The sequence below is a fragment of the Eubalaena glacialis genome, chromosome 8 (genome assembly GCF_028564815.1).
Source record: "Eubalaena glacialis isolate mEubGla1 chromosome 8, mEubGla1.1.hap2.+ XY, whole genome shotgun sequence".
Classification (NCBI taxonomy): Eukaryota; Metazoa; Chordata; class Mammalia; order Artiodactyla; family Balaenidae; genus Eubalaena; species Eubalaena glacialis.
In genome coordinates this window covers 11,973,699-11,988,774 of record NC_083723.1, presented here as the reverse complement: position 1 = coordinate 11,988,774, position 15,076 = coordinate 11,973,699, and the positions used below count along the sequence as shown (strand labels likewise).

The 15,076-nt window shown below is 43.0% G+C and overlaps 1 protein-coding gene across 1 annotated transcript in view; it reads right to left on the bottom strand.

The window, feature by feature from the left end:
* GLI3 (GLI family zinc finger 3) overlaps window positions 1-15,076 on the bottom strand; it is a 283,127-nt gene that overhangs the window by 114,547 nt on the left and 153,504 nt on the right. The window contains exon 4 of the mRNA XM_061197565.1: window positions 4,041-4,146. Within this exon, the coding sequence (XP_061053548.1) occupies window positions 4,041-4,146 (106 nt within the window). The remainder of the gene's footprint in view (window positions 1-4,040; window positions 4,147-15,076) is intronic.

Here is a 15,076-nt window from a genome sequence, read left to right as displayed (position 1 = left end):
TCCTGTACTCATTCAGAGGCAAATTAAGTGTCAAACAGCTAATACAGAGCATATTTCATTTTCTGAGATTCTAATTTAATTCTGCACCATATCATTGACGCCTTAATATAGGGTGGTTTATCTAAAAAGAGGAGCAATTTACAAACCTCTTTCAATAGAATCATTAATGATAGGATATGATAGCATAATTATCGCAGTGTCTGCCATCCTTCTAAACAGAGACCTGCTGGCATTTCCATCATCAACACACATCCTGTTTCAAGAGACTTACAATTTAATTTTTGAAGTTGGCACCAGAAAAACAATCATGTGTACGAAACAATGAGAATATCCCCAAATGTTGTGTACTTATAATTAAAAATATTTATTCTAAAAACTCCGTAAGCTCACTTGATCTCATTTTCTAGAAGCTAATTATAAAACAAGCATTTTGGAATTCAACTTCTAGATAAAATCATTTTATTTTTCCAGGCTACTGCTTTAGCCCCTTGGCAAAGATGTGCTTTTAAGATTTTAGTAACCAAGATATATTTGCCTAGATTACCTTCCACGCCCAAAATGATCTGATCACAGGCGTCTACATTTGCATCACAGAAGGTGCCAAAGCATCCCAGGGATTCAGGATTGAGCCAGGCCAGAACAGAATCTCAATATTTGTCATGCCCCCAATTGTCGCGATGCTAACTCTGATGCTAACTTTCGGCATTTGCTTGGAGCATCCTGCTTTCAAGGGTGCTCACAAGAACGCGATTTCATTGAACTCTTGGATTTGCGATTTGGAGAGTCGGGCAAGGCAGGTAACTTCATTTCCACAGAATGAAACCAATATATGGAAATTGTAAGTTGCCAGTTCCCAGCACAGGCGAATGCAAAGCAAGATTGGGAGTCAAGCTCTCTGAGTGCTGGTCCACTGTTTCCCAGACTGGACACCTTGAAGGTCTACTGAGCATGTTTTACTAAGTGCCTGGCCGAGGGTTAGGCAATGCCTGCAAATCTAGCAGGGGCAGTGACAGCTAAACAATAATTGACCAGGCAAGAGGATTCGGCTGCGATAAAGGCACACAAGGTTCTCTGAGGAACAGCCTCTGGGACAGCCAGCAAAGGTGATTTTGAATTAGGCCTTGAGGGTGAGGAGTTTAACCAGCGTTTGCCATGCAGGGAGGGAAGACCACTGAGGGTAATACAGAGAGAATGTCACATTATAAAGGCACAGAGGTGAGACTGACCCCAGCTTCCCAGAGCCTACTCCATAAGCTCAGTGTCTCCACCCAGGACCCCGCTATGCCGAGCAGTCCCAGGAGACCACAAAACACGTGCTCACCACGCTCTGTGCCCAGCAATGACATTCCCCTAGCACCTCCAGAACGTGTGTTGGGAGGCTCAGGATTATCTACAAGCCTTACATCATGAATCTTTGGTAACTAAACATTTAGGCAGCTAGAGAACAATTTAGTCAATTGCTGCAAAATTATCCTAAAGCTTGGCTGAAAAAGCAGGAAGTAGGACCATCCCTCGGTATCTGAAGGGCATTGGTTCCACAACCCTCATGGATACCAAAATCCGTGGATCCTCAAATCCCTTATATTAAATGGCATAGTGTTTGCATATAACCTATGAACATCCTCCTGGATACTTTAAATCACCTCCAGACTACTTATAATACCTAATACAATGGAAATGCTCTGTAAATAGTTGCCAGTGTGCTGCAAATTCGAGTTCTGCTTTTTGGAACTTTCTGGAATTTTCTTCTCCAATATTTTCAATCCAGGGTTGGTTGAACCCTCAGATGCAGAACCGGAAGACACAAAGGGTTGACTATATTAAAATCTATAAAAATCCCTGCTCAGCAGTCCTGTAGAAATTGCAATCCTCTCCCCTAGGATTCTCCAAACTTGACCTGCCTTATCCTGTGGTGTTTTTATCTCTAGCAAGCTAATTCTTTAGATACAGTAATTAGGGTCTAGAACATACAGTGTGATCTACACGAGGGCTTGCTGTTCTTACATTCTGCCAAAGAACCAAGACTTGCGATTTTTACTGATAAATTCATATTTGAATTTAATTACAAGGCAAACCATAATGAACACAGAGGAACTAGTTTATTCTATCATATAAACTCATTTTTTGAAATTTCTCTATAAGATGATTTTTTTAAGAGTGAGGCACTCTGAAATCCCATAGAAAATCTGATTTAAATTACTTCATCACTTCAGAGATTGGAGTCTGGGAGAAATCAGCTGTCTGCATCTCCCAGGCCCGGTGGGCCCTTGCTGGCTCTGTACCACAGGGCAAATCCTCGTCTGAGACCCTTGTGGTCCCATCTGTACTGCAAAACTTTGGTAGAACAGGATGAATTCCATAGCCGTTTTCGGCCTGAAATTGTAATTTCCTTCCCTTTGTATTAGGGGGCTTTAAATTGGCATCTTGGTTTTATTTGAGTGTATTTTTACCAGGCTTTAGAAGCCTGTAAATACTTACTTGTGTTCTAGTGAAAAGTTGAAGAATAAGTCACAAGTTTCTGCATTCTCTCTCCCTAAATATCCACTTCTCCTTTAATGCTTATAGAAATCTGAACACAGATTTATGACTTACCTCCAGGCAAATCTGCTCTGAAATTACAATTCAGTAATGGGAGATGGATCCAAAAAACTGTGGGTAAAATATTATATGTGTACTTGGGCATATAGTTAGGGTTGTTAATATCAATTAATTCTGTTCACAGAGGAGGACTTGTTTTAAAACAACTTCATTTTTCTTTGGCGTATATGTAATTACACAGATGTAACTAATAGCCATGGAGATGCAATCTACCATCCAAATAACTAGCAGTATTCTTCAAAGTATTATTTGGGCTTTTCTAACTTTACTCTCTCAGAATGAAGGGTGATTACCAGATATGACTAAATGTAAAATCAAGGCCATTCATAAGGGTCAGCGGCTCCCAAAGATTGACTCCCCTTGTTATAGTATATATCAGTTTTCTGGACAATACTGCAAACGAAGACCATTTTAGTTTAGGTGAGGGCTATCCTGACTACCTGATCTTCTTTCCCCCCTAACCTGAGTAAGATCACATTAATTTCCAGGAGATTTTCTTCTTCCTTTTTTTCTTTTTTAATTTTTATTTTATATTGGAGTATAGTTAATTAACAATGTTGTGTTAGTTTCAGGAGCAAAGTGATTCAGTTATACACATACATGTACCTATTCTTTTTCAAATTCTTTTCCCATTTAGGTTATTACAGAATATTGAGCAGAGTTCCCTGTGCTATACAGTAGGTCCTTGTTGGTTATCTATTTTAAATATAGGAGCGTGTATATGTCAATCCCAAACTCCCAATTTATCCCTCCCCTGCACCTTTCCCCTTTGGTTAAGCGTAAGTTTGTTTCCTAGGTCTGGGAGTCTGTTTCTGTTTTGTAAATAAGTTCATTCGTATCATTTTTTTTTAGCCTCATATATGATATTTGGCTTTTCTTCTTCCTTTTCTAATGTATGTTATTACCCCCATTCTCTCCTTTTATCTTTGTGTAAACTATGTGCTCGATCACATTTGCCATTTTGTTTGGGTGACATTCCCATCAATCAAGTGACCGTTGGTGTACACACCACAGGGGCTATGAAAATTTACCATGAAAATTTCATTACGATGCATCGTGATCCTTGGAACAGGACTTTCCCGTAACAGAAATTGGAGCATGAAAAACTTCACACCCACTCTCGACCAAATGCATATCCTGAGTGGTAACCTTCCATTAAGCCCAATTTTTTAATTTAGTATTTACAGCCCACGGAACACATGTCAGCAAAACTATGTAAGAAATACTTGCCAGCCACCTAGTGTGACAGGCATTCTTCAGGAAGCAGTGGGGATTTGCTTCAGTGAGTCCAGGAACATATAGGCTTGCTGTATTTCAAAAGTAAATCTTAGACTTCTATCACACCTTCAAAGCCCAGTAGCTGTGCTGGTAACAAAAATCCTGAGATGGTGAAAGCCAGTATTTTGTGCTATTTCTTTGACAGGTAAAGTTGTAATACTTACACATGCAATGGAGGGATCGGAGATGGATCGTAATGGTAACGGCCCTCATGGTGTCTTGCATCGATTGGTACAGGAGGATGGAATGCAGGAAAGAGATGAGGAGGGTCTGAAAAAGAAAGAAAGTACAGTCTGTATAAATGGAACACTCTGAAATGGAATGCCAATCCATGAAACCACACCGCTAACACTGTCTTCACAACTGATGCTGAATCTACCTGAAGAATTTGTGGAAGAATTCGTTACAGTTCAGAACCAAGCAGATACTAATACTAGCACCTGAGGCAGTAAAGCCTCTGAATGCAACTTGAACGCAGGCAGGAAGGCAAGAAAGAGAAACAACACGTGCTCCTACCCTGCAGGAGGCCGGCCAGAGGGCAAGGGCCGCCACAAAGCCAAGAGGAACAGACTCCAAAACACTTTTTTATTTTTATGTTTTATTTTTGGCCTTGCCACGCGGCTTGCGGGATCTTAGTTCCCCAGCCAGGGATTGAACCCCGGGCCCCCGGCAGTGAAAGCACAGAGTCCTAACCACTGGACCGCCAGGGAATTCCCCACTTTTTAATTTTAAAATGACACTGTCAAGTGAGTTTTAGACAAAGACGTAATATCACTACTAGCTTTCATTTCTCCCATATCCATGATGCTTTGTAAGGAAAAGAGTCATGTTCAAAAGTCCCTGCTAGGACAGGAGTAAAGACGCAGATGTAGAGAATGGACTTGAGGACATGGGGAGGGGGAAGGGTAAGCTGGGACAAAGTGAGAGAGTGGTATGTACATATATACACTACCAAATGTAGAATCGATAGCTAGTGGGAAGCGGCCGCATAGCACAGGGAGATCAGCTCGGTGCTCTGTGACCACCTAGAGGGGTGGGATAGGGAGGGTGGGAGGGAGGCTCAAGAGGGAGGGGATATGGGGACATGTGTATGCATATGGCTGATGTCCTTTGTTGTACAACAGAAACTAACACAGCATTGTGAAGCAATTATACTCCAATAAAGATGTTAAATAAAAAACCAAAAGTCCCTGCCAGAATGCATGGCACGTGTACACACACACACACACACACACACACACACACACACACACTTTTTAAAATTTTAAATGCATGCTGCCCCTCCATCTTGTTCTAGGTCTGGCCTCTGGAATCCCAACACAGGGGCAGCAAATCTATAGGTTGGCCAGAGAAATGCTACATGGCCTGACAGAGGGGGGTTTGGCGCAAACTGAAGGTTCCTTCCCTGCAGCCCCAGCATTCCCCTGGGACCCACACCAGCCTCCCCTCCCGCTCTCAGTCATCACTGTTTTGGGGTTCCCGTGTATGCACGTACTTAAAATAGCTCTTCTACCTCCATTTACTTGTCCTGATTATCTCTGACAAATCTGAAAATAAACTTTTTTTTCTAAATAGTGATTCACTGCAAGAACTGAAAATAGTTTTACCAGGTTGCACCATGAGAAGCACCACTGATACTAAGGTTTTTCCCAAGTTTCAAGAAGCAGTAAAGAAGTCCAAAATCAGGAGGTGAGCCTCCACGGCTCAGAGCCCGATAAGACAGCAAATATACTGGAACTCGGAACTCGTGCTGCAAATGTTACCTTCCACGTGTGGTCGTCCTGGAAGCCTGCATGTACCTATCACACCGCTGTTCCTCAAAACAGTCCCAGGAATTGATGTGTACATCAAACGTGCCTCAGAAGGGCTTTGAGCTTCTTCTAAAAGTCTGAAGATTTTGCCTAGTGTAGTAGGCGGCAAAAGCAATTCCAAATGACGCCCTGCAAACAGGCTCTGAGCGACGGCTGGAAAAAGTGACACAGAACCTCCACGTGGGGCAGGGGAGTGGGTGTGTCAAACATAGATTAGGGTGTGACTGCACCTCCCACTGTGAACCTCCTTAAGTCCCGGGGGTGACCATTATACATGTGTTTGTTGAATTCAAGTGGCTTTCATTTTCCTCCCTATACATTTCTCTTTTTTCCAAATTTTCTTCAACAAGCATCTTTTAGAATGTAAACAAAAGAACTTTAAAAAATAATAAATTATGATGTCTTACTTTCCTTTCTTGAGACTTTGCCCCTGTTGCCTTCCTTTGAGAATCTGAGAATATGGTTAGGAGAAAAAAATAAGAGAGAAAAACTATCAATGTACAGCATTACAGCACTGACAGCACTACGGAGGCACCCAAAGCCAAATTCCACCAGATTTAGAACCCAGAAGAAGAGGTTCTACAGTACTGAAAATGTCAATTACTCACTGCATTTTGTGCTTGTTATACGATAAAGCAGGGAGGGAGCGATACAAGGGAGAAAAGGAAGTATCTCAGTAGTGTCTCATCATTGTCACCATGACATCATAACGTACAGCGATGCCGCACAATCAACAGGTGAGGGATGCGCTGACTGCCTGATCATGCTTTATACATTTTATAAAGTCCATATGAAAAACTCATTTCTATTTTAAATGCACCACTTAGGATTTAATATGAGACGATGTTGGAATTGTTTTTTTTTTGGTAACACAAATCTTGATAGTTTGTGTGCTAAGTTGAAAAGTTTACCCAGCAATGTCCTGCAGAGCCCAAATGTCCTATTTCATTTAACCATTTTGTTAGAAAATGATGTATCCTTCCTAAAACAACGTAAAAGTGAGTGGAGTCATCCTTTTCATGAGTTTGAAAGTCTGACACCTACTCAGTGAATGTTTCCTGATTTTAAATTTCGAACAGGCCCAAATGAATCATTGGCATTTGGGACCAGGTGAATGAGAGGTCACGGGGATCGGGGGTCAGGGAGATGGCCAGCAGACCCAAGCGTAGTTCTTTCTCTTCTTCCCCTGTTAGTGGTCACTGCTGATTCGAACAAGGTTGCTTCCAGCAGACTTCAAACTTAACACGTGTCATGGGCTCTTGGAAACCAGAGGAATAAATGTACTAGAACTGGGTGTAAATTAAGCATTCATACCGTCTGACACACCTCCTAAGGTTTTTCCCACACATCATTTTACAGGGCGTTTTGAGGGACTTTGTGACAACCATGTCAGAGTTGGAAGATATTTTCACTTATTTACTTCCTGGTTCTTGGCTGTGTGCTGTGTGATTAAATTCTCTGCAACAGATAAGTGGGTGTTAACTGTATCTGCTTTTCTCTATGTGGGTGCAGCTGTGAATTAAGAAGAAGCACAAACCCAGATTTTTCATACACACAAGGGCTCAAAATGTGTGAATTTATTCTACCTTCAATATATGCCTCATATATCCAGGAAGTAACAGTCATTATTTTTTATATGAGTATTTATAATAACATTGCAAAGATTATATGCATAGGGGATGAAAACCAGGCACATAACTCAATAAAATCAAAAGCATATACCCAAGCAGTATAAATCTTTACCCCAAGGAAAACTACAAGATTATTACAGATATTTAAAGGCATTGCCATCTTTTTATTTTTAAGAAATTAACAGGATTTAAATTCACTGTCTCTCTCTTTCTCTCTCTCTCTCACCCTCTGTCTTTCTTTCAGAATGAGAGAGAAAATGACCAAGCATTGAAAAAATATTTAAGAGAAAAGAGTTAGGGTTAGGGTTAGGGTGAGGGTGAGGGTTAGGAATTACTGGGGCATTTAGTAGTCATTTCTCACTGTTGAGTGTATTTTGTGAGTTTAAAAGTTAATTCTGAATGAAAGTATGTGATGCATCTTGCAGCACTGTTTACTCCAAGTGTTTATTTATGTCCCAAGGAAATTTATGAATTCCACATTCTGGAATCAGGTTAAATAAAGAGCCAAAAAATATGGATATGATCTGATTTCATCAAAGACATCTGATTTTAGTTTCAGCATTTTTATTTCTATTTGTTTCCTTCTCGATTTAGTTGAAAATAACTAAAATAACTATTGGTCTCCTGGACCAATAAAGTCTGTGCGAACAATTATACCTCATGTCAGTTATCAGTGGAAATCACACCTCTTAAGCCGCTTTCTGGTAAACGCAATGGAACAGCCCTCTTCCAATTCAAGACACGCTTGACCACAGCTTAACAGTAAAAACGAAGAATAAAAAGCAGGACGAGCATGTCCTTTAACATATGTGGCATCACATGACATTAATCCCAACACACCTCTCAAAAAAAGAAAATGCTTGCGACTCCTCAAACATGGAGTACTTCCCTTGCATCTCAGCTGGTCGTTTCTATGTGGAAGATCGCAGTATATTCCATCACGAGCCCAAGAAGCTGGCCAAGAAAACCCACAGGACGAGAACAGGCCCGTGTCGCCAGCAGCCGCCATAATTACCCACCTCCCGGTTTATTATTTACACATGAGCAGCACAGCTGCAGAGCATCGTAACTCAGGGGTATGTGTAATAAGTCACCGCACCGCAGCCATCTCCTGCTCTGGCCCTTGACAAAACACCACATGATGACTTTTCCAAAGTCGGGCAAAAACTGCTGAAGCAAAAGGAAGCACCACGAAACCTGGCTCCCTCCTATTTATCATACAATTTCCTGACTGATGGTTCCACAAACCAGCTGCTAAGTGCTGTGTACTCTGCTGTCAGCAAACTAATGGGCTAAATGGAAGACAGGGAGAATAATGTGCAGAACTGGGGGAATCAATTTTACTGAAGGAATTAAAATTCTACCAGGTGGGGTGAGTCTGAGAAGCAGTGGGAAGCCGTCAACTGTCCATGCTTTGGGTTGCAAAGATGATTTATTACAGACTCGCAAGAGGTTTGACTACTGGACCAAATTCCTCTTAGACTAAACGGAGATTTGCAGAGTGCCTATTATCCTAGGCACGAGTGGAAGAGTCTTTAAACCCCATAAATATGTAACTGGCTTGACACATGTTTAAATTGAAATGCATAGTAACAATATTTGTGCTGGGTATAGTTGTCAGTATTCGACTTCATGCTGGCTGTCATCAGGCTGTGCGGTGAGCCTCTCGTTAGGAATGAGAGGCATTGATTTTTAGGTCTCCTCACAACAGCCTGGGTTGATCATAAAACCTGTAGCCAGGAAAAGACACTTGGAGGTTTATCTTCAGTTGTTGCATCCTTCTCCCAAGAAATAGTTTTAATATCCTCAGGCTATGAGATCTCTCGGATGCCATTCCGGGAAACTGTCTTTTAAGGTTTGAAATTTACATACAAAAATTGTAGATTAAAAAAGAGAGATCAAAGGCCGCTCCGTTTGTGCCCTGAAGGAGTAATTCACCAAATGATATTTGAGTGGCCTGAAAGTGCCCAGGAAACAGTACAGGAGGACCCACAAGAGGAAACCGCCCAGGGCATAAATTCTCCTGGCTTATTTAAATCCTGAAGTCATCTGTTCACTGACTTTGGAATTTATTCTAGACCTGCACTAGAGATGATTTTTCTTGTCACTGGGGTCAGCCCTGCCTGTAGGAATGTCCAGTCCCCTCCAATTCACTCAATCGCCTGCCATCAGTAGAAATGTTAAAACCCAATGTGGGCAACATCCACTATGCCAAAACCAAAGGAATCATCCAGCATCTATCAAAGGAGAGGTCTCAAGAGGGGGAGACAGGGGCCCTCACCACTCCGATGAGATGGTGGAGTAGCACCCAAGCGCCATCTCTGCCTCTTCCACCCGCTGAGTGTCTCCAATCATTACCTTGGCACCTGCAAGACCTTTTCCAGGGCTCAGTGGCCTAAGGAACACATCACCATGTGGACGGACTCCACACCCGGACTGACTCCCCATTCAGACATTCTTGTGTTCCTGCCTGTGGACAGGATTATACCGTGGACGGGAATATGCCTGTGAATAACACAGCGCCAGCAAGGGGCTCATCTGCCCCTCTGAGGACAGCCCCGGGATGCCTGACCGGGAATGTCTAAAGCATGTGGCCCTGCTGGTCTGCTATGAGCAGACTCTAAGGTGTGGAACCCCAAAGGGACCAGCTGTGGACTTGCTGGACATCCAGGTGGCATCATCCCATGAAGCAAGTGCTTCATGAAGCATCAGGAATCTTCTTTCCAGTCCTACATGCATGTTGTGTGGAGCTGGAAGCATCTCCAGAGTCGTTAGTGTAGATCATCTTGTTTATAAGACCCTCTGTAATGCGGTGCAAGTTTTAAGGAAATGCAGTTATAGTATACTCGAGACATCTGATAGATGCCTTGCATAAAAAAAGATCTATGATTTTGTCTCTTTATACCATGGCAGGAACCTTAACTTGTGGAGCATACGCTATGGGGGGCAAACTCCTGCACTGGGCAGTTCTTAAATTTCTTTTTTTTTAATTAATCTATTTACTTTATTTATTTATTTTTGGCTGCGTTGGGTCTTCGTTGCCGCGTGCGGGTTTTCTCTAGCTGCAGCGAGCGGGGGCTACTCTTCGTTGAGATGCACAGGCTTCTCACTGAGGTGGCTTCTCTTGTTGCAGAGCACGGGTTTAGGCACATGGGCTTCAGTAGTTGTGGCACATGGGCTCAGTAGTTGTGTCGCGCAGGCTCAGTAGTTGTGGCGCATGGGCTTAGTTGCTCTGCGGCATGTGGGATCTTCCCAGACCAGGGCTCGAACCCGTGTCCCCTGCATTGGCAGGAGGATTCTTAACCACTGCGCCACCAGGGAAGCCCCTGGGCAGTTTTTATAAATAAAGTTTTATTGGAATACAGACGCCATTTCGTTTGCATACTGCATATGGCTGCCTTCAAACTGCAAACTGCAGAGACACAGTTGGAGAGCTGCAACAGAGAAACACATGGCCCACAAAACCTAATATATTTCTTTTGGCCCTTACGGAAAACGGTTTGATAAACCCTGTCCTTAGCATACCCCAAGAAAGTAATTCTCAGAAATGTTTACAACTCAGAAAAACCACACACCATTTTTTTTCTTCATGGATACGTAGTTTCTGAGTGATAACACTGTATGTGTGAAATACCGATATGCCTATTTGTGTGACTTAAAAAATCTTTACAGTATAAGTGTCCAATCTGACAATTATTCAGAAAAAGGATACTTATCCTGTGATTTTATTCATCATAAATAAATTCTAAGATAAAAATGATAATGGATGAAATTGACTGTAAATCTAGCAAATGATGGCAATAAACACTTAACATTTGCAAATTTAAGTTTCCTTATAAGTTAAGTAAAACATACACAAAGTTACGTAGAAAGCTGATTAACAAAACTATGTTATGTATAAAACCCAAGCAATTTTTGCTTCTGGCAACCACCCAGCATTCCTGACTCCTCTTTTTTTTGGCCTCGCCGCATGGCATGTGGGATCTTAGTTCCCTGACCAGGGATCGAACCCGTGCCCCCTGCAGTGGAAGTGCACAGTCCTAACCACTGGACTGCCAGGGAAGTCCTGGACTCCTCTTGTATAAATATCCATGGGCATTCCTCACTTTTCAGATAGCCATCTATTATTTCTTCTGTGCCAGCACGCAGATATATTAAATTAATCTAATATTTTAAATAGATCTAAGTGCTGCCCAGCACTACACTCTGGTCATATCACAATCCATCCAGGCCATGATCCTTTACGAACATAACTATGTGTTTCTACAAGAAAATCATAAATAGCCCTCTGTAAGTAAATTGACAAGAAATCTGCCTTTATCACCTCAAATGTATCCTGGGTAGTGAACAAACAGTTGAGCTCTCCCCTTCCTGGTCCCTTTTAACTTCTTTTACCCACTAGTCTTTGCAAGTTTCTCAACTAAAAATCACATCCATTGGATTGCCAATGGCAGAAATAGACCACATCTGCCTACTGACCGACCAATAAAATCCTTCCATCCAGAGCCTCTGGAATGTGCCTTGTCTATGATCCCATATATATGCAGCCATCATATTTTTGTTGTTTCCAGCTTTCCTGCTAAGATCAGAGAAAAAAATAAACAGAGGGAAAAGCAGCAAAGAGAAATAAGAGAAGGTTTACAGCCATCATACTGAAACTGCAAAACTGTCCAAGGGAAATCACATGAAAACATATAAGGAGTCACTATATTTAAAAGTGACAAATCCGTTTACTTGAACTATGCTAATGGTGTATTTTCTTATGAAAGCATGGAAATTAAAAGATGGAAATTCTTACCAGTGACAAATTCTTATGTGAATGACCATTTTTTTGTATGGCACAATTTAAAAGCCAAATTCATAGTTTCAAAAATATACATTGGGATTCTTAACGCTGATGAAGTGAAGGCAGAGAATGAAACGTTTCCAGGAAAGCATCTGGTATCTCAGCTCTAACTACAGAAGCCTTAGAGACACAATGAATTCAGAAGTTGCCTGGTTTAGCTAGTGAACCAACAATTAACAATGATGATGAGATCTAGAAGCTGTGTCCTATCTAAAATAAATCAACTCAAAAAGGAGCTTCCAAATGTTTTTTTTTCAATGTTGCAAAATTAGCAGAAGCAGGTAGCAAAATGTAAAAGCAAAGGAATACAATGCTTTACATTTCATAAAACTCATGTCCGTTTCTTCATGGGATCCTCTTGACAACCCTAAAATCATCATTTCCAAGGCTTTATTATTATCCCCCTAAGTCTTGTTTCTCTTTATTTCCTATTATCACACGATCCTGAGGGCTACGAAGGGAATATTCCATTATCTGCTCAGAAAAGCTCAATGATGTACCCAAAGTCACAGAAACCAGAGCCTTGTGATGCAAGTTGGTGCTTTTTCTATTCCACCACCAGAGGTGGCACTCCCAACACAGCCCCAGACACTGTCGTGGAGCCCCACCTTGATGTTCAAATCCTGCTCTGAACCAGGAACCAGGAAGAGCTCTCAGGGACACAAACCCAGGCCTCCTGCATGGTAACTGCCTGGGCTGAGGCTCAGAGCATCAGAGAGCTCACCTTTACCTTTCTCTCCAGAGTTCCACAGCAGAGAACGATGCCGCTAAGTCAAAGAGAAACCACCCATCCAAGTCCACCCTGAGAAATATTTTGAAGGCACTGGAAACCCAGCAGTGACCTTCAGGGTGTGTTGGTTAGAGTCTGCATAGCCATTAAATAATGAATGAGGTCCATATTCATTCCACTCAAAATCAGGCGAGAAGCTGTCGCAGAGTAGATTATAGACTCTTCCTCAGATAACCTCCACCACCCACCCCATTTTAGTTCCTGTCGATCAACAACTAAAGGTCTTCGAAGGTTTGCCCCATTAATAGAAATTAATAATACTAAAACAATCATGAGTATAAGGACAATTAGTGAATACTTTAATAAATGTCAGGTGCTGTGCTAAATAAGCCTTTTACACTCATGACCTCATCTATTTCTTCCTTTGACCCTGGAGAGCAGGAATGAGTATGCCCATTCTTCCAGACAAGGGAACTGGTTAAGGGCCTTATCAAAAGAAAGGAAATGTGGGGAGAGAGTGGCAGAGCTGGTGTCCTTTTTATTCCAAAGTCCCTACTCTTAGCCACTCTGCTTCTTACCATGACACGGTCAGAGCTCAGGCTTCTTATCATCTCTTCTCTAAACTACATTCTCCAGACTTAACATCCCTAAGCCTTAGACTGGACCATGGTCCTCCTTGCTCCCCAAATCTGCAGTGGTCCAGGAGAGCCTTCCCAGCCCAGCCCAACCCTTTACCATGGCATTCAAGGCCCCCAACACCCCAGCTACGTTCAGGGTACTTCCCCGTCCGAGATGCAGTGCCGCCTTCATTGTTATGGCTTATGCTGTGCCTTGCTTGAGAAGTTCTCCCCCTTCTCCAAGTCCAACTCTCTCTTCAAGACTCACTGCAAATGTCACCCCTTCAGTCAAGCCTCCCTGAGTTCCTGTGGGAACCACTTGCTCCTTCTTCCCTTCTGCATCCTTCATGTTATTGGGGACCGCCCCGGACAAACTCTATTTGCCCACATCTCCTCTCTCCCTGATGCTAAGCCCACTGAAGGCCCTGTGTTCCTACTCAGAAGCTCTCCCTCACACTGAAGCCTGCGCTGTACGCACAGCTGTGGCGGATAAACACACACACAGGAGGGGCACTCATTGTGTTCCTGGACCGTGCCAGGCCACTTGGGGATGAGGCCCTGCCCTGGCACTGCTGTCAGACCAGAACGATCTGCGTTCCCTCCCAGGCTGTCTGGGGCTCGAGGGCAGAAGAGGCTCACTGTACCACACACCCAGCAGGAACTCCATAAATGTTTCTTACCAGAAAGGCGAAGGAGGAAGGAAAGACAAGAAAGGAAACTGAGGCCAAATAATAGCAGCAGTGAACCAGACCTGTCTGGCACTGCAGGACCCTTCCATCTACCTAACAGGCCTCAATAACAGGCCAAACCAGGGCACCCCAAAAGCCCCACCATCTTTCCGAATCCTCCCACGCAGCTTCCAGGTGCCCCCCACCCCATGCTCAGAGCCAACTCCAGGCAGATGCCCGCAGACCCTGAGCTAAATCATAGCTCTGAAGTTCACCTTCTATCCCTGCAAGGCTGCCTGCTTCCCGCCAGGCCGGAGTCACTTCATGTGGACGTGTGGTGTCCTCACCCCATCCCACCCTGCCATCCCCCGAAGATGCAGCAGACAATGGTGGGCACTCAGCAATAACCGCCCCACGCTGGGTCTCTTCCAAGACGCTGAATGTCCTTTCCCACCAAGGAAACGTGGACGCTCCAGTGAATACAGGAGACTTGAGCAGGCTGCTAACACCCATATGGGAAAAGCTCTTTGACACAAAAGGTTAGAGGTCAAAAGTTTAAAAGCTCATGACAGAAATGACAGGGGCCCCTTCGCCCCCTCTCCCCCTTTTATTGTCAATAACATCAAAGGCCCTGGTCTGTTCTTAATGCTATTATTGTTACGCCTTTGGAATCCATTGAAATTCCAGCACGTTGATTGCACACTGGGAGCCCTGAAAGGCTCCACTTTCCTGCCCCTTAAACCCTGAATTCTCACTGCCGCTAAAGCACCATGAAGCAGGAACACACAAAGCTTTTAAGCAAAGAGTTTATTTAAGTGCTTCTTTCACCAGGATTGTAAAATAATAAAGCACACGACGTGAAGTGATTCCCTCGTACGGATGAGCAAGGAAATGGGA